The sequence below is a fragment of the Phodopus roborovskii genome, unplaced genomic scaffold, assembly GCF_943737965.1.
Source record: "Phodopus roborovskii unplaced genomic scaffold, PHOROB, whole genome shotgun sequence".
In the NCBI taxonomy this organism is placed as follows: Eukaryota; Metazoa; Chordata; class Mammalia; order Rodentia; family Cricetidae; genus Phodopus; species Phodopus roborovskii.
The window spans coordinates 3,174,651-3,190,000 of NW_026126516.1; the positions used below are offsets into that span (position 1 = coordinate 3,174,651).

A 15,350-nucleotide genomic window follows, 5' to 3' on the forward strand; every position below is an offset into this window, starting at 1 on the left:
TGGAGTATGTTGGCATCTTACTTCGTATGCCACACAATTGCCTGGTCATTGAATATGTATCCTGTAGGTGACAACTTCTGAGAACACATTCAGATGACCACTGAGAACAGCTATTGCTTGACAAGAGTAGCTTCATGCCCAGTACCCAGAGAGCTCTAGTTAAAGGCCACTCCTGGTCTCGTTTCTTCATCTGTGGATGGGTTGGGATGGTCACACTGAGATGATCTGTAGGTCCATTTCTGGTCTGTGAGCTGCCTCTTAGCAAGGGATGGGCTCCCAAGATGACTGGCCAAGCCCAGTGTACACATTGTCAGAGAAGCAAAAAACTGTGTGGCTTCTCATGTTTATGGTCACAGATGTAACCCCACTCCCCACACGTGTAACTTATGGGGTTGGGCTATACCCACAAGACAGCAATAATAGAATCTTAGTAAGACAATACCACACTGTGCCTAGTAGATAGTCTCAGAGGCTTCTGCACCCCACCATGCCTTGCCCATGGATTGGGCCTCTTCCTGCCTGCTCCGATTGCCTCTCTGATCCCTGAACAGACTCCTGTGTGGGTGGGCCTAGGTTCTCTTAAGGGTAAGGACATGGGATTTGTCAGCTGGGGGTGACAGCTGAGCGTGAGGCTCTCCTGAGTGCTGTAGAATACATGGACCCAGCCTTCTCTTAGTTACCAAGAGGACTGTCAATGATTAAACAAACCTATGGCTGGGGTGTCCCACCTGAGTTCCTGGGACAGAAAAACAAGGGTATCCCAGCTGGTCACTAACCTTGACCATGCAGCCCCAGCCTGTGGGAACCATGGCTTCCTGCGCTCTAACCACGGCTCTCCTTTCTCTCTCCAAGGTGGGAAGGCCTAGTGCTCATCATCTTGTACGTGTTCTATATTCTTATCATGAAGTAAGTGGCCTCTCCCCTTCCTTGGGACATTAAGGTACCTTTGCCTCCATATCCTACTCATGTCTTTAGTCAGAACAGGGAATGTCCTCCATCTCATCTTCCTTTGGGGCAGCCTTCAGTCTCTAGGGGAGATCATTCAAGACATCCAGGGTGGAGACCTAGCTTAGACACTGGAGTAGTCCATCCCCAGGTTAGGGGGTGATACTAGGTGGCTGATGTAGGCCAGCTATCTGGCTTTCCAAAAATGAGTCCCCAGTAAGGAAGGCCCCCTGTCCTCCCTGCCCTGGGCAACTAACTCCCCTGGCCCCAGAGTAAGAAGTCTTTTGTTGTTTTGGTAAGTCTAGTAACAATACCATTCTCAAAAGGCTGGCTCATCAGCTTAACCTTTGTCCCTTGCTTTGTCAAATGCCACTTGTCAGGGTCACTGCTAATCCCAGCAACAGAGCCCTACTCATAATTCTGGGGCTGCAAGCACTGTATTCCGGGTTGGGAAACCTTAACCACTTGGGAACTGCCTGAGTGTGAGCCACCTTAAAACTGCCCCTGAGGAAGACTAGACAGTCATGAAGGTGACGACATTCTGACACAGTACATCAGCACAGATGAACCTTTAAACGCTCACCATAAAGAAGCAGCTACTCCCAAGAGGCCAATTATATATAATTACGTGTGCACATGGTATCCCAAAGGGTCAAGTCTATGGAAATGCATAGATTAGAGGTCAGTGAGAGGCTGGAGTGGTGGGGAGTGATTAGTGGGTGCAGGCTCGCTGTTGGGATAATAAAAAACTTGGGGAATTATTAATGATGATTGTATAAAAACAAGTATAATAACATCATCAAAGTGTGTTCTTAGAACATGGGAAATAACTTTAGTGCTAACTTACATATAGGTAATACATATGTATGTACATGTGTATATGTGTAATTCTACCCCAAACAATAACTATTTATGAATATTTATGAGCCTAGCTACATGCGGGTTTCTCTTCTCTCATGTAATTAAAGAGAAAGACATCACCATGGGTGTTATGGCGGTCCTCGCCTTTATATAAAACATAGTATTAATAAATATTTCACAAAATATATTTTTTCATGTGGAAGATTAAAGTGTCCAGCAGCATGAGAATTCTCCAGTGACTGCCCATCAACAGCTTTTAGCAGAGCGGCTCTCAGGGGATGTCTGTGCTGACCATGACTGACACAGGAGGAAGATGGTCACTAAACAACCCACTTGAGCAACAGTTGCTTTCTGGGAGGGAAAAGGCGTGGTAGTGATGCTGCCTTGGAACCTGTCCTGTCTGTTGGGCTGAATGGCTTTTATAAGGATAAGCTTGCATTAAATGCCTTGGCTGTAAGGCCTCTGACGCCCCCAGGAGGGCACTATCACTCAGTAGAAACAGGTGCCTCCAGACTACATGATCCCAACGTTCCTGCTGAGAAACCCCTCCAGCTTAGCCGGAGGGTTACTGTCCATGCCCTGTACCCTGTGACTGTCTGCCTGGTGCCCACCTACCTGGTAGGGTGCGACCCGCTCTGCTGCTCTGACTTCCTGCCTTCCCTGACTCACAGGTACAATATGAAGATGCAGACGTTTTTCACAACCAAACAAAAGAGCATTGCAAATGGTAACCCGGTCAGCAGCGAGCTGGAAGATGGTAATGACCTCTATGATGGTAGCTATGATGACCCTTCTGTGCCATTGCTGGGGCAAGGTAAGGCTGAGCAGACAGGAGCCGTGGACCCTTGTGGAAGCCACTCACCCCCCCCCACACACACACAGCCCTGTTACCATTTAGTCACACACACCCCAAATGAGGAGAGAAGACCCCCATTTGAGATGTTGCTCAGATTGACACTCACTTAGATGAGAAAGGATAGAAGGGGGAATTCTCATAAAGGAAAAAAAAATACATGAATTAAATCATAGAAATTTTCCCATGCTTCCAGAGGCAGGTGGGAAGTCTGATTGACTTTAGAGATACAATGTTGTTGCTCAAGAGGAAAGCCCAGAACAGGAGACTTAAGTGACAGAACCTGGGCCTCCCTGTGCACCTCCAGTGCCAGACCCTCTCCCTGAGAAATCCATCCTGGAAAGTGTCACCCCCTAGGCTTGCAAACACTTGCCTAAAGGGACAGCTTTGGGGTTTCACAGGCAGCTGGCCCAACCCAGAGGGCTGTGTGGAGGTCCATTCCTGAAAGTGGCTTCATTCTCCTAGCTCCTCTGGGAACCTGGAGCCTCTGGACCAAAGTCCTGGTCACAGCCTTTGAATTGTCTTGGTCGGGAGCTACTTCCTGGGAAATATCCTCAATTCTTAATAATCCAGACAGTTGTCAGGTCACTCCTGCCATGGGACAGCTGTCCAATCCAGGCCAGCATTAAATCCTGAATGGTACTTGTGTTAGAAAAAGGAAATGCAGGGCTATGTGGCATCCTTGGTCCACTCTGGGCATCTTCCATACTTATTCCCCATTGGCCCATGCAAGTCTTAACGTTTCATAGGGATCTTTAACTTGCTTGTCGTATTAGAAGTGGCTGGTCTCAGAGGCTCTCCTTGCCTACGGTGATAGCTAAGGAACCTGTGTTCCTCGGTAGCCTCTTTCCTGGGCAGAGCAAGCCAAGACTTTCCTCTTAGGTGCATTTTGCACAAGAGTCTCCTGTCTAGTCTTGGGTTTTTCCAAGAGGAAGGCATTTGTCACCGATTCTCTGCTGAGTCACACATCCTTTTATGTGAAAGAAGGAAATCCACTCATACAGGAGAGGGGCTTCAATGCAGGCGACCCCACTCTAGCCACTGGAGACACACCCATGAGGGACAGAACCAAGGAAGCCTATATCATGGAGATGAAGGTGTTATACATGGCGTTTCTTAAATTCCCAGCAGGCGTCATGGGGAACAGGCTATTGGACAGTCCACTAAGGGGGAGGCCCCAACGTTGGCCATGGTTTGGGATTTAGCCTCCGTAGTCACAGGAACTCTGGGATACCCGTTGCAGGTCCCAAAGTCTGGCAGGAGAGAGGATGCCCTGCTCAGCACATAAGTGGTACCGGAAGGTCCTTTGGACCTTGATAGCAAAGAAGAGAGGTCTGAGCGGAGAATCAGGACACACCCACTTCCTGATGCATTGCCCAAGAGCTGCCTCCTGTCCTGAGGCTGGCAGTGGATACCCAACCCCAGCGCCCTGTGAGAGCCAGCCCTCCCATGTATGAGATCATCAGCTCTAACTTCCCTAGGAAGTCCAGGCCCCCCAAGCCTGCTGCCCACATGCATTCCCTTTTCTGCAGCTCTGCGGTGAATCTCCATAACTTTTGTACCCAAAGACATGAGGGCTTCATGGATTTAACGCCACCGTCCCTGCATCCAGGGTAACTTCTAGAAAGTGGGAAGCCGGGTCACAGAGCTGGCACTAGGGTCACAGAGCTGGCGCTAGGGCTGAGGAAAAGGAGTTTCTTGCCCCTTGTTAAACAGATGCTTTCATAGGTGAGGCCCTGGGAGGAAAGGGTCCCAGAGGGTTGGTTAATGAGCCAGGCCTTGATTTCTGGGTTTGGAGAGGTCTCCATCCAGATGTGTGGACCCAGGGACTGCATCCAGTCTTGTCTTTACTTTCCCCAGAAGACAGTCCCTGGGCCCATTTGCAAGTTGCTGCAATGTAATCTCCCCTGAACAGAGTAGGGGGAAGAGCTCCCAGTGACACCCCAGGGCTGAGATGACCAGGACTTCCCGCTGTGGTTGTCTAACAAGGTTGCCATGGCAGGAGATAACATCCTGGCAGGTGGCTCTCCAAGCACACCACAGAAAAGGATATCTGTATTGCCTCCTGACATTTCAAGAGTCCCTTGGGCTGGGTTTGTAGCTCAATGATAGGGTGCTTTCCTAGCACCCCCAGGCCTCTGGGAAGAATAAATAGGAAATAAACTCTTCACCCACCACCTGCATTTCTCATATAAAATCTAAAGCCTGAAGTTTTGCTTATTTGTAGGAGAAGCAGGAAGAAGCCCTTTTGTACTTAAATATCCGTAGCTGCCATGTAGTTCAGCTCAGTGCTTCAGTCTCCTGACTGGTTCCCTGGGGGTCTTGTTCACAGCCTTGCAGCCAGGTCTGCCTGGCCACTGGCTGCTATATTGGATGAAGCTGATATAACTCCCCAGGGGAGCTGCGATGGCGTTAGACACAACCTAAGTTTAGGAAGAGACAGGAAGGGGGATGCCGAGCCTTGGGTGGAACTGCCAGGAAAGCATCTTGCTGCTGAGTGCATCTCAGCTTGGGCATGATGGAGACAAGGGAGCCAGGTGTCATGGCTCCTGCCTCAGGCTTTTGAAGTCAAGTGTTCTCCACCGGGTGTCGGCAGTGAGGCTGGAGTGTGGTACCTGCTACAGGGATTTGCTGGTGCCCCCTCCCTCTGGCAGCCCAGAGCATCGAGGTTCCCTGTGGAAGGAGCCTGCTACTAACACCCTCCTTCGTGTAACCCTGGCAACCCTACCACCAGCAAGAGCTCTGCCCCCAGATTCTGCCACCGCCCGCTAACCCACCTGTGGCCATCTGTGCCGGCCTCTGTGTCCCTAATTCTTCTTCTAAATTGTAAGTAATCTGCTCTCATCCTGCCCATAACACATGCTTTTAAGCAATAAACACAACCCATGAGCCAAGCCCCACACTGTCCACCTCTGTGGAGGTTAGTGTCCATCTTGGACAGCGCATGGGCCTCCGGCTGCTTCTAATCCACCTGCCTCCTGTCTGCTGAGTCTTGCTGCCTGTGTGGGGTGTAGTGTCTGTGAATGTGTTTGCCGGGGCGGGAAGGGGGGGCTGTTTGCTGTGCATTTTGTATGTTTTCATACCATTAACTTCTGCATGAGTTTGCCCTCTGGACCTACTCCTTGGTCATTCAACTCTTCACACAGGACTCCACAGGCTCTGGTAATGGGTGCAGAGGAACACCCTACCTGTTTTCTTAGCATATCTTAGGATATGCTACTTGCTTCAGGATGCTGTGTTCTTGAGTGGTTTGATTACTTTCCCTGGTACCTGGAGTGTCACGCCAAGTTCCGGTGGACACAGGCATGGGACTGGGCCTTATGTTCTGTCTCCCAGGGGAAAAGAAAGAGTTCGAGAGGGCAGCCAACCACTTGGAGGGTACCAGGGTTCATCTATGACACCGAGCCCAGATAGCAGCATGTCCTCAGACAAACAGACTCCAAGACCCCTGGTGTCTAGTCTAGGGCCTGGAACCAAATCCTTAACCGCCCTGTTTGCCTTCTGGGAAACAAAATGGTAAACAGCCACCCTAACAGCAGTGAAGCTGGTTCACTCCAAGACAGAGCAAAGGACCCTAGGGAAGGTTACAGTGATCCTCTGTTTCGCAGAATTCTCCACTCCATAAAGATCCTGACTGACTTAGAAAGTTTTATCCAAATGTCTGGAAACTGGGGTGGTGGTGGTCATTGTGTCTTGGTCATGAGTGACAGGTATGGGGATCTGCCTATGGCATAGGTAGGGTCGTAGGCAAGACACGAAAGACCATTGTAGCCAGCCAAGGCTGGACACCAGAAAAGAGGAATCTGAGAGAGCCAGGCACCAACTATTGAGGGGCCAGATGTAACACATGGCTAGCAGGGCACCTGGCAAGCATAGCCCCAAGATGTTGGCCATGAGGGGAAATTAGCCCCTGTCGCTAGAGCACTGTCCTCTGAGGAGTCAACACTGACCATGGGATGTGGTCTACAGTAAAGGAGAAACCTCCCTATGGCAAGACCCCAGTGGTGATGGTGGATGAAATTCTGAGCTCCAGCCCTCCCAAGTTTACCTTCCCTGAGGCCGGCCTGCGCATCATGATCACCAACAAGTTTGGACCCAGGACCCGACTACGGATGGCCAGCAGGATCATAATTAATGAGGTAAGTTAGCCCGGCACTCCGGTAAGTTAACCTGTAACCCTCAGACTGCGCATGGTGGAGAATAGCTCTGAATGCAGCCCAACACAGATTGTAACCGTGCTCAAAACATGATTTATTTATTTATTCACCTTTGTAACTCAGTTGCACAGTTCTCAAGCATGAACTTTGCAGATGACAAGACCGTGTTGCCGTGTCAAAAGATTGAGCACACTGGCTATCCAGAAAATGAGTGGCCTTGGGTGGGTCTGGAAGTCCCACCCACCCTACCCCCTTAGGACTGACTCTCTGGAGTCTCGGGCTTGGGAGGAAGGAGGGGTGGGGGCCTGCAGAGGCTTGCCATGGAAGCTTAAACAGAAGGTGGAGGAACCCCACGCCTGAGGTACTTCACTATTTGTCAGTGGCTAGTGTTGAGCTAATTAGGGAAAGGGGAACCTGAAGTCTGGGTGGCTTCTTCTCAGTGTTAATTAGAGAACCAAGCGTGAACACACTCCTATTCTCTGTGGGTTATGGCCCTTGAAGAATCACCGGTTGTCTTAGTGTTCTCTTGCTGTTCACCGTGGCCAAGGCAATTTATAAAAGGAAGCATTTAATTGGAGGCTTGCTTACAGTTTCAGTAGGTCAGTCCATCACCCTGACAGGGAACATGGCAGAAGGCAGGCAGGCAGGCATGGTGCCAGAGGAGCAGCCGAGAGCTTACGTCCACTCCACAAGTTACAGGGTCGGGGGTGCCAGGCAGAAGGAGGGAGACAGACAGACAGACAGAGGCCTGGTGTGGGCTTTTTAAACAGCCATTTTTATCTTTTTTGCCATGGGTCACAAGTCACAGCATAAGGGGAAAGGTCTCAGGAGCTCCTGGAGACAGATTCCCTCCTAATACAGCAGGGGATTGAACAGTTTGGGGGGGGGGGGAGACCCAGCTCCTCCCACCCTGCACTTTTCTTTAAGGCTTCTATATGCTTGGGGTCAAAGCCCACCCCCAAAGCTCACACCTCCTGCAACAAAGCTACACCTCTTAATCCTTCCCAAACTGTCCCATCCCGCTTACTGGGGACGGAGCATTCAAACACATGTGTCTATGGGGCCATTTGCCTTCAGACCACCACACTGGTGCCCAGGTGTCTCATCATTGGGAAAAGGCAGTCAGAGCTAATACTGCTACCACTCAACCAGACTGCAAAGAAAATATGGTGTGATGCTCAGCAGCTCAGCGGGGTTCCAAGCCTTGTTTTCTAAGTGCACTCTAGGGCTTGGCGGCCTCTTTTTCAGAAGCACACAGAGGCCAGAGGACCGAGGCAGTGGAGCTTAGCACGTGGTGTGTGCGAAGGCATTATTGCCCCGTGACTAAAGGTTCTCTCTTTGGGACATGTGTGCTTTGATTTATGGTTCAGTGTGTCATATGTGGAAAGTACATTAAGCAAGGGAAATGCCTTTCTGGGCTTTAAATTATTCTGGTCTGTATTAGTGAAATTTATTTCAGGGAAATTGTATAGACTCCTGCCCATTTGCCCTAAGCATGAGAATACTGCCCACAGGGTGCTTTGGGGAGTGCGGTAAATACTCTGGAAGATTGGGAGTTATCACACATGGACTTGAAGCTGTTTGTTTGAGAAATCGAGGCTGGTCTTGACTTCACGGTGTAATCCAGGCTGTCCTGGAACTCAGGTTCCTTCTGCCTCAGCTTCCTTGTGGCTGGGTCTACAGTTAAGTGCGCAAAGCTAGGCCTGAGTGGCAGGTTTTGAAGAACTGGTGAATAGCAGCTGTTGGGACCATGAATGTTTTCGGCTGCTTGGGTTGCCCTGCTCTGTAAGGCAGCCTGAGAGCCACAAAGGCTGGGCCCAGGAGAAAGGAAGTGAGCTCTGATCTCATTGCCACCACTACATCACTCAGTCCCCTTGGCCTCACTTCCTGTCTGATGCTCCTAGACAGTATGCTTCCAGCCTAAACAATTTCATCAACTTTCATTGGAGGGTTGCGCCTGGGGCCTAAGGACAGTCATCATGGGATGGGACAGTGCAGAACAAAACCTACAAAGTATCCAGGTTCAGATGTACTTATTAAGACACTCTGAGGAAAGAGCTTGGTTGGTTTTGTCTCGAAAGCATAGGGGCCTGAGTTCAATCCTCAGAACCCACACTTTAAAATCCAGGCCTATTGGCACTTGGTACTTGCAATCCTAACACAGAGGTTCCGTTTCAAATAGAAACAGCAGACAGCTCTTGAGCTGAACCCATTGTCCTCCACATGAGTGGTTACCCATTGCACACACACCTACACATTTGTACGTGGACACACACACACCTGCATCTGTATGTGCACATACTAGGTAGCCACGCATACGCCTTGATTATGATCCTACTTCCCTAAGGTCTCCAGCCTCCAAGTGCTGGGGCTCCAGGCATTTGGTACCAAGCACTGTTTGTTCAGTGTGGGGTTCAAACCCAGGACTTCATGGATGCTAAACAGATAATCTACAACTGAGCTACAACCTCAGCCCTGTTTATTTTATATGATATGACTTCTACCCATGCCTGTGTTCAAAGAAGCCCCCAACAAAGCAAAAGCAGTCGGGCTAGAGTAGCACCAAAGCTGTTTTTGTCATTCACCATGGCAAAGGGTGGGAAGGAAGGGGATGGGTCTGGTGGAACCTGCTGGCTTTGGAGAACACATTCATCATATGTGGAATGAAACTCAGAGGGACAACCCATTGACTAACATCCTAGTAAGATGTTTGGAGCATTGGTTGTTGGAGAAGGGCTGACTGAAGCCAGATTCCATACCAGCACACACCCAGAGTGGTTCAAGTGGGAAGGGGCTACTACAGCAAGTGTTGGCAAGGATGGGAGGCAACTGGGGGCTGTTGTTAAGAGTTGGGAGATTGTAAGAAAGAAGGCATTGCCTGGTTCTGTGTCACTCAGCTTGGTGTCTGTCTTGCCTCCTGTCCCCACAGAGACAGAGGTTGATCAACTCAGCCAATGGTGTTAATAGCAAGCCACTGCAAAATGGGAGACATGAGAACATGGAGAATGGAAATGTTCCGGGGGAGAACCCTGAAGACCCGCAGCAGGGCCAGGAGCAGCAGCCACCACCACAGCCACCACCCCCAGAACCAGAGTCAGTAGAGACAGTCTTCCTGTCCCCCTTCTCCATGCCTGGTGAGTCTGGGTGAGCTGGCCCTCTAGCCAGGCTTCTGTGGGTGCCATTGGGGCCATGCCTAGGTCTTCAGGATGGAGGCCCTTACTCTGGAGTGGCAGAGGACTGGTACAGAGGGCTGACATTAGGTCACTGGGGTGCCCTAAGGCACTGGCTAAGCATGCTGTCAGTATAACAGCTAAGAGGCGGGTAGATGCAGACACCGCTGAATGTGTCTGGAGCCTGAGGGCCAGAGAGAGGCCATCTGACCCTCAGAAAGTACCAGTAGCTCTAGTGACCACACCGGAATGCTATGGGCATCTGGTCTTTCTTACAATAAAAAAACAGCAACCAGTATTACTGTTTCTGTGGACACTAGTGAGCACGGGGGTTGGGGGTAGACGCACCCATGCATTGATGCAGAGGTCAAAAGAAGGTGGCATCGGGTGTCCTGAGCTATCACTCTCCGTTTTATTCCTTTCACACAGGGTCTGTCACAGAGTCCGGAGCTAGGCTGGTGGCCGGCAAGCCCCAGTGATCTTCCTGTCTGCCTCTCATAGCACTGGGGTTACAGCTCCTACAGCTGCACCCGGCTTTTTATATAAGTGCTGGGGATTCAAACTTAGGTCTCCCTGCTTGCCTAGCAAGCACGTTTATGCACTGGGCCAGTGTGATCTTCCTGGGTCACCTTACCTTATTTTAAGACTTATTATTTACATTTTGTGTGCATTGGTGTCCCCTCTGCATGTGTGTCTGTGTGAGGGTGTTGGATCCCCTGGAACTGGAGTTAAAGACAGCTGTGAGCTGCCACGTGAGTGCTTGGAATTGAACCTGGGTCCTCTGGATGAGCAGCCAGTGTTCTTAACCGCTGAACTAGCTCGCTAGCCTCACTCCCCCAGCTTATTACAAATGCTACACACACACACACACACACACACACACACACACACACACACACACACACACACTAATCTGAGTGTCTCCCCCACTAAGCTAGCAATTCCTGAGGGGCTGACATCTTTGTTTGACTGACTCCTGTATCCCCACACTTTGTGCGCTCACTTGGAAACCAGTTGAGTGAGTAAACTCAGGAGTTTGCCTGTGAGAAGATCCCGAACCCACGCCTGTGTTGTTCATTGTACTCAGCCTTCCATGAACTCTCTTCTGTCCCCGGTGGGACCCAGAGCCTTAAACACTGGGCTCCGTTCCTCAGGGTTCTGTCCTGTTGCCCACCACCCTAAGAGGCGGCAGGATTCTGGAACTTTCTAATCCAAAGCTTCATATTGTTCTAATGAAAATTCTGTGCTTAACACCTAACTCACTGAGTACCCTCCCTGCTTTAACCCCATCTGTGTAGCTTGCCCTGGGCCTGCCAGTCTGAGACCCTGGGCACTGTGTCTGGGGCCATGGATTTCCTGGAGTTTCTGGATTAGAAAGCCTCCATTTCGTGGGCCTTACTTTCAATCCACAGTGTAGTCAGATTTTTCTTTGGGCCACCAGCTCACAAATAATGACATGGAGACTTACTATTCATTATGAAAGCTTGTTTCGTTAGTCCTTATAACTTAAATTAACCCATTTATTTTCATCTGTGTTCTGTCACGTGGCTAGTTACCGCCTTTCTCTCTACTGTGCATGCTGCCTTCCTCCAAGTGGCTGGTGATTCCACCTCCTTCTTCCCAGAGTTCTCTCTCTGCCCAAAAGTCCCACCTACACCTTCTGGCTAGCTATTGGCCATTCAGCTCTTTATTAAACCAATCAGTAGATGCCTTGACAAAGACACATCTTTACAGTGTAAACAGATATTTCAAAACACCAGGGCTCTTCCTCAAACTCGGGCCCTAGTTCCAAGCCTGGAACGGGGCCTAGAAGGCACATGTGTTCATGCTTCTCTGGGGTAGTTCAGGGATGCGGCTGGATTAGGAATTACTAGATCTGATCAAGCATCTTTTTTTTTCCTACATGAACTATAGAGCCAAAAAAAAATGAAATCTGCCCCTTTACTGAGGTCTCTAGCAAGACTAGTCCTGGGATTTGGCCTTTCCAGGCCCCCTCTGCTATCCAGTATCCAAAGGAACTGATGTCTGGACCACTGGTGATACATATCTGCATCCCTGCATCCCTATAGGACCATGCACTTTGTGGGCTCAGCCCCTATGGCTTGCCAGGGTGAAAGTCACATTAATTTGGTAGGAGTTGTGCTTGAGTTATCTGGGACCCTGAAAGCCAAAAGGAGGGGTCCTTTCCATATCCAGGGTCCCATACGAGGTCCCTGTTAGGACAGGGGCCTAGGAGAGCAGTCCATCCTCCCAGAGGCAGCTCCAGGGCCAATAGACCAGGATGGGCCTTGGGTTTATAAGAGACAGGACCACAGGCCTTTGGTTACAACCTGGGTGCCCATTTACAGCCCTGTGTAGTACTCCTCCACCAACCCCGTTCCTTTCCAGGATCTATGTGGTTAAGTCAGGGACATGGGGCTATGGAAATCAAAGGACCACTGTTGTATGGGGGGGTAGGAGGTTGGAGCAGGGCCACAGCAAGAAAGGCACAGTCTGGAACCTGTGATGACGGCCCCTTAGTCATGGTCTCCATGTTCATGGTCTCCAGCTATGCAAGATGGGCAAGGGCAGCTCTGTGCCTCCCTCTACCACTCCCCACCCGCCACTGTGTTGACGTCCTGGTCCCAAGATGTCCAGAAGGCTACTGGAGAGACACGTGAACATCAGCTCTTTCTCTGTAGAGTCAGGCAGCCCCTTGGAAGGATGACTGGTTTCTGTTTCCTCCAAGCCTTGAATGTGGCAGGAGTAAATGGAACGGCCCCCGGGAGCTGCCTCTCTCCTTTACATCCAAAGCTAGAACACCAGAGGGTTATAGCTGTGGGGCTTCTCTTCTGGGCAGGTCACTACATAGCATGGTGCTAGTGCCACACACACACACACACACACACACACACACACACAGAGCTGCCTACTGAGTGACTGCCTTGGGAACCCTCCCTGAGCCCTTCAGGAGCTCGGGCCTTCCTCTGTAGTCGGCCCACCTTCTTCCTTGGCTCCAGGATGTCCTGGGGTGTGGCCTTGACCTAGCCAGGAACAACAGCTTCCTCAGCTTCCTCTCAGTGCTGGTCCCTTGCTCAGGATCCAGCTTGCTTCCTATATCCAGGGAAAACTCCCTTTGTGTAGCAGAGGTGTTTGCAAAGCTACCCATGGAAACTATAGTCCCTCTTCCTCCTCCCTGGGAACAGAGTAGCCATGGAAACAGTCCAGGGTGGCGGCTGTCCCTTTAGGTGTGGACAGTGACCTGGGCCAGGGAAGATAGAGGTCGAGGTTCACAGGAATTTAAAGGAAGCCAGTGAATACCACACCCATGCGCTTAGTCCTAGGTCTTCTTGGCCTCCATTCAGTTCAGCTCTGCTGGTTTCACAGGCCTAGGGCTGTGGTAGCTCTGAGATGCCTCTTAGGGGTCCGTGAGGCTTCTGCCCCCCCCCCACTATGGCCTTTTAGGAATGCTAAGAACTAGGATCTTCGGGAAAAGAAGATGTTGTCCCTGTGGCCAGCTTGGAAGCCATGTGGCTGTATCAAGGACTTGAGAAACTGGTGTGAGCCACGCCCTTGCTGATGCTTTTGGGTTGTTTCAGGCAGGCTGGGAGGAAGTTCTGGAGTCTGGGGGTCCTATATTTGAATTTCAGCCCTGTGTTTCCCCCCAGCACTGTGACCCTGGGCCACCTGCTCACTTCCCCAACCCTCTACTCCTTATCCATACAGTAGGGTGCTGGCACTTGTATCCTAAACAGTCCTGTATCAGGTCATATGATCTGCATCTGTCTAATGCATAATAGGCACTCTAAGAATTCATATGGACCGCAACACGCCTCATCCACACAGTGTGTGCTGTACCCAGCTTCCATCCACCCTGATTGAACCACAGTTGTTGTTCTAGAAAAGTTATAGGCTCAGGAATCCCAGTGGGCCTGGGCCTGGCTCCATTTTGAAGGTCAAATGAAGGAAATAGCCTGCACTGAGTGCCTGTTACATGCCAGGCACTGGGCCATAAGCAGTTTGAGGTTATTTTCCTAGTCAGTCGTCAACATCTGCGCACTAGGCTCTATTCTGGCCTTGGGCTACAGTTGGGACAGAGCAGGCTATGATCACTCTTTCCTGGGGACTTCCAGGCTCGCCAGGCAAACCTGACATAAAACATCCAGACTTCTTAAAACAAAACAAAAACAAAACAAAACAAACAAACAAAAAAACTTATGAACTTCATAGATAACAGCACTGTGTTGTAGTGTCATTAAAAAAGGAACCGTGTGTGTGTGTGTGTGTGTGTGTGTGTGTGTGTGTGTGTGTGGTGTTATAACCCATGGGCTGTAGGTTAGATATCCCTGAAATTTAATGTATGGCTCAAGAAAATTCTACTTGGTTCACTATGGCCTAAGGAAGCCACATGGCCACACATACCCTCCTTCCCTTACTACAGCTGTCCAGAACAGGGGACATAGGCCCTACTTTGATCATCCAAAATCTATGGCAGTGATGCCTAGGCCTCCCATAGCCTGGGCACACCTTGCTGATGCTGGCTTGTCTTCCCACTCTGGCCCCCAGAAGCTAGAGTGTGGTCTCCCAGGGAAGAGGAAAATCATTGCCTCTTGTGGAAGCCAGGGTCAATAGTCCTTGTTCTACCCTTACAGTGGGCCAGTGACCCTGAGCCCTACCAGGGGAAACCTCAGATGTGAGTTGTTTGTAGCTAGATTATAATCCAGGATGCCCTGTGTGTCCATGAGAGCCTTCCTGGCCTTGCAGTAGAACTTTTCTCTCCCATTCCAAATTGTACTTACCAGGGCCTTCCTGTCTAGTGCCTTCCTGTCCCATCATTGGGTCAGCCAGCATCTGCTGGGACACGTGCCAGGGGCCACGCAAAACAGAATTCCTCTCACTCTCTGTACTAGTCAGAGTGCCAAAACAGGACACCACAGACTGGGCCGTGAAGTCTGCCATCAGGGTGGCTGTGTGGCTGGGGCGGCCTCCTGGTTTCTCACTGCGGGGTCAGCTGCCTCTGTTAGGATACACCTGGAAAAAGAGAGCATTCAGAATCTCTTTTCCAACACTGTGTGTCCGTGTACACACGTGTCTATGTGTGTATCCATGTGAAGGCCAGAGGTCAGCCTCCCAGGTGTCTATGTGTGTATCCATGTGAAGGTCAGAGGTCAGCCTCCCAGGTGTCTATGTGTCTATCCATGTGAAGGTCAGAGGTCAGCCTCACATGTGTCTGTGTGTATCCATGTGAAGGTCAGAGGTCAGCCTCATGTGAAGGTCAGAGGTCAGCCTCACATGTGTCTGCCCAGGCTTTAGATGTGCACAGCTGCATCGCTGTCCACTGACCAAGCCCCGTAGACTCTTGCAACTTTAGTCAGAAATGACCTC

General features: G+C 50.4%; 1 protein-coding gene across 2 annotated transcripts in view; it reads left to right on the forward strand.

The window, feature by feature from the left end:
* Slc24a4 (solute carrier family 24 member 4) overlaps nucleotides 1-15,350 on the forward strand; it is a 129,052-nt gene that overhangs the window by 90,106 nt on the left and 23,596 nt on the right. The window contains exons 9-12 of one of the 2 annotated variants that reach the window (XM_051196500.1): nucleotides 853-906; nucleotides 2,478-2,620; nucleotides 6,629-6,798; nucleotides 9,746-9,950. In XM_051196500.1, the coding sequence (XP_051052457.1) occupies nucleotides 853-906; nucleotides 2,478-2,620; nucleotides 6,629-6,798; nucleotides 9,746-9,950 (572 nt within the window). The remainder of the gene's footprint in view (nucleotides 1-852; nucleotides 907-2,477; nucleotides 2,621-6,628; nucleotides 6,799-9,745; nucleotides 9,951-15,350) is intronic. The other variant, XM_051196501.1, reaches the window with a different exon arrangement.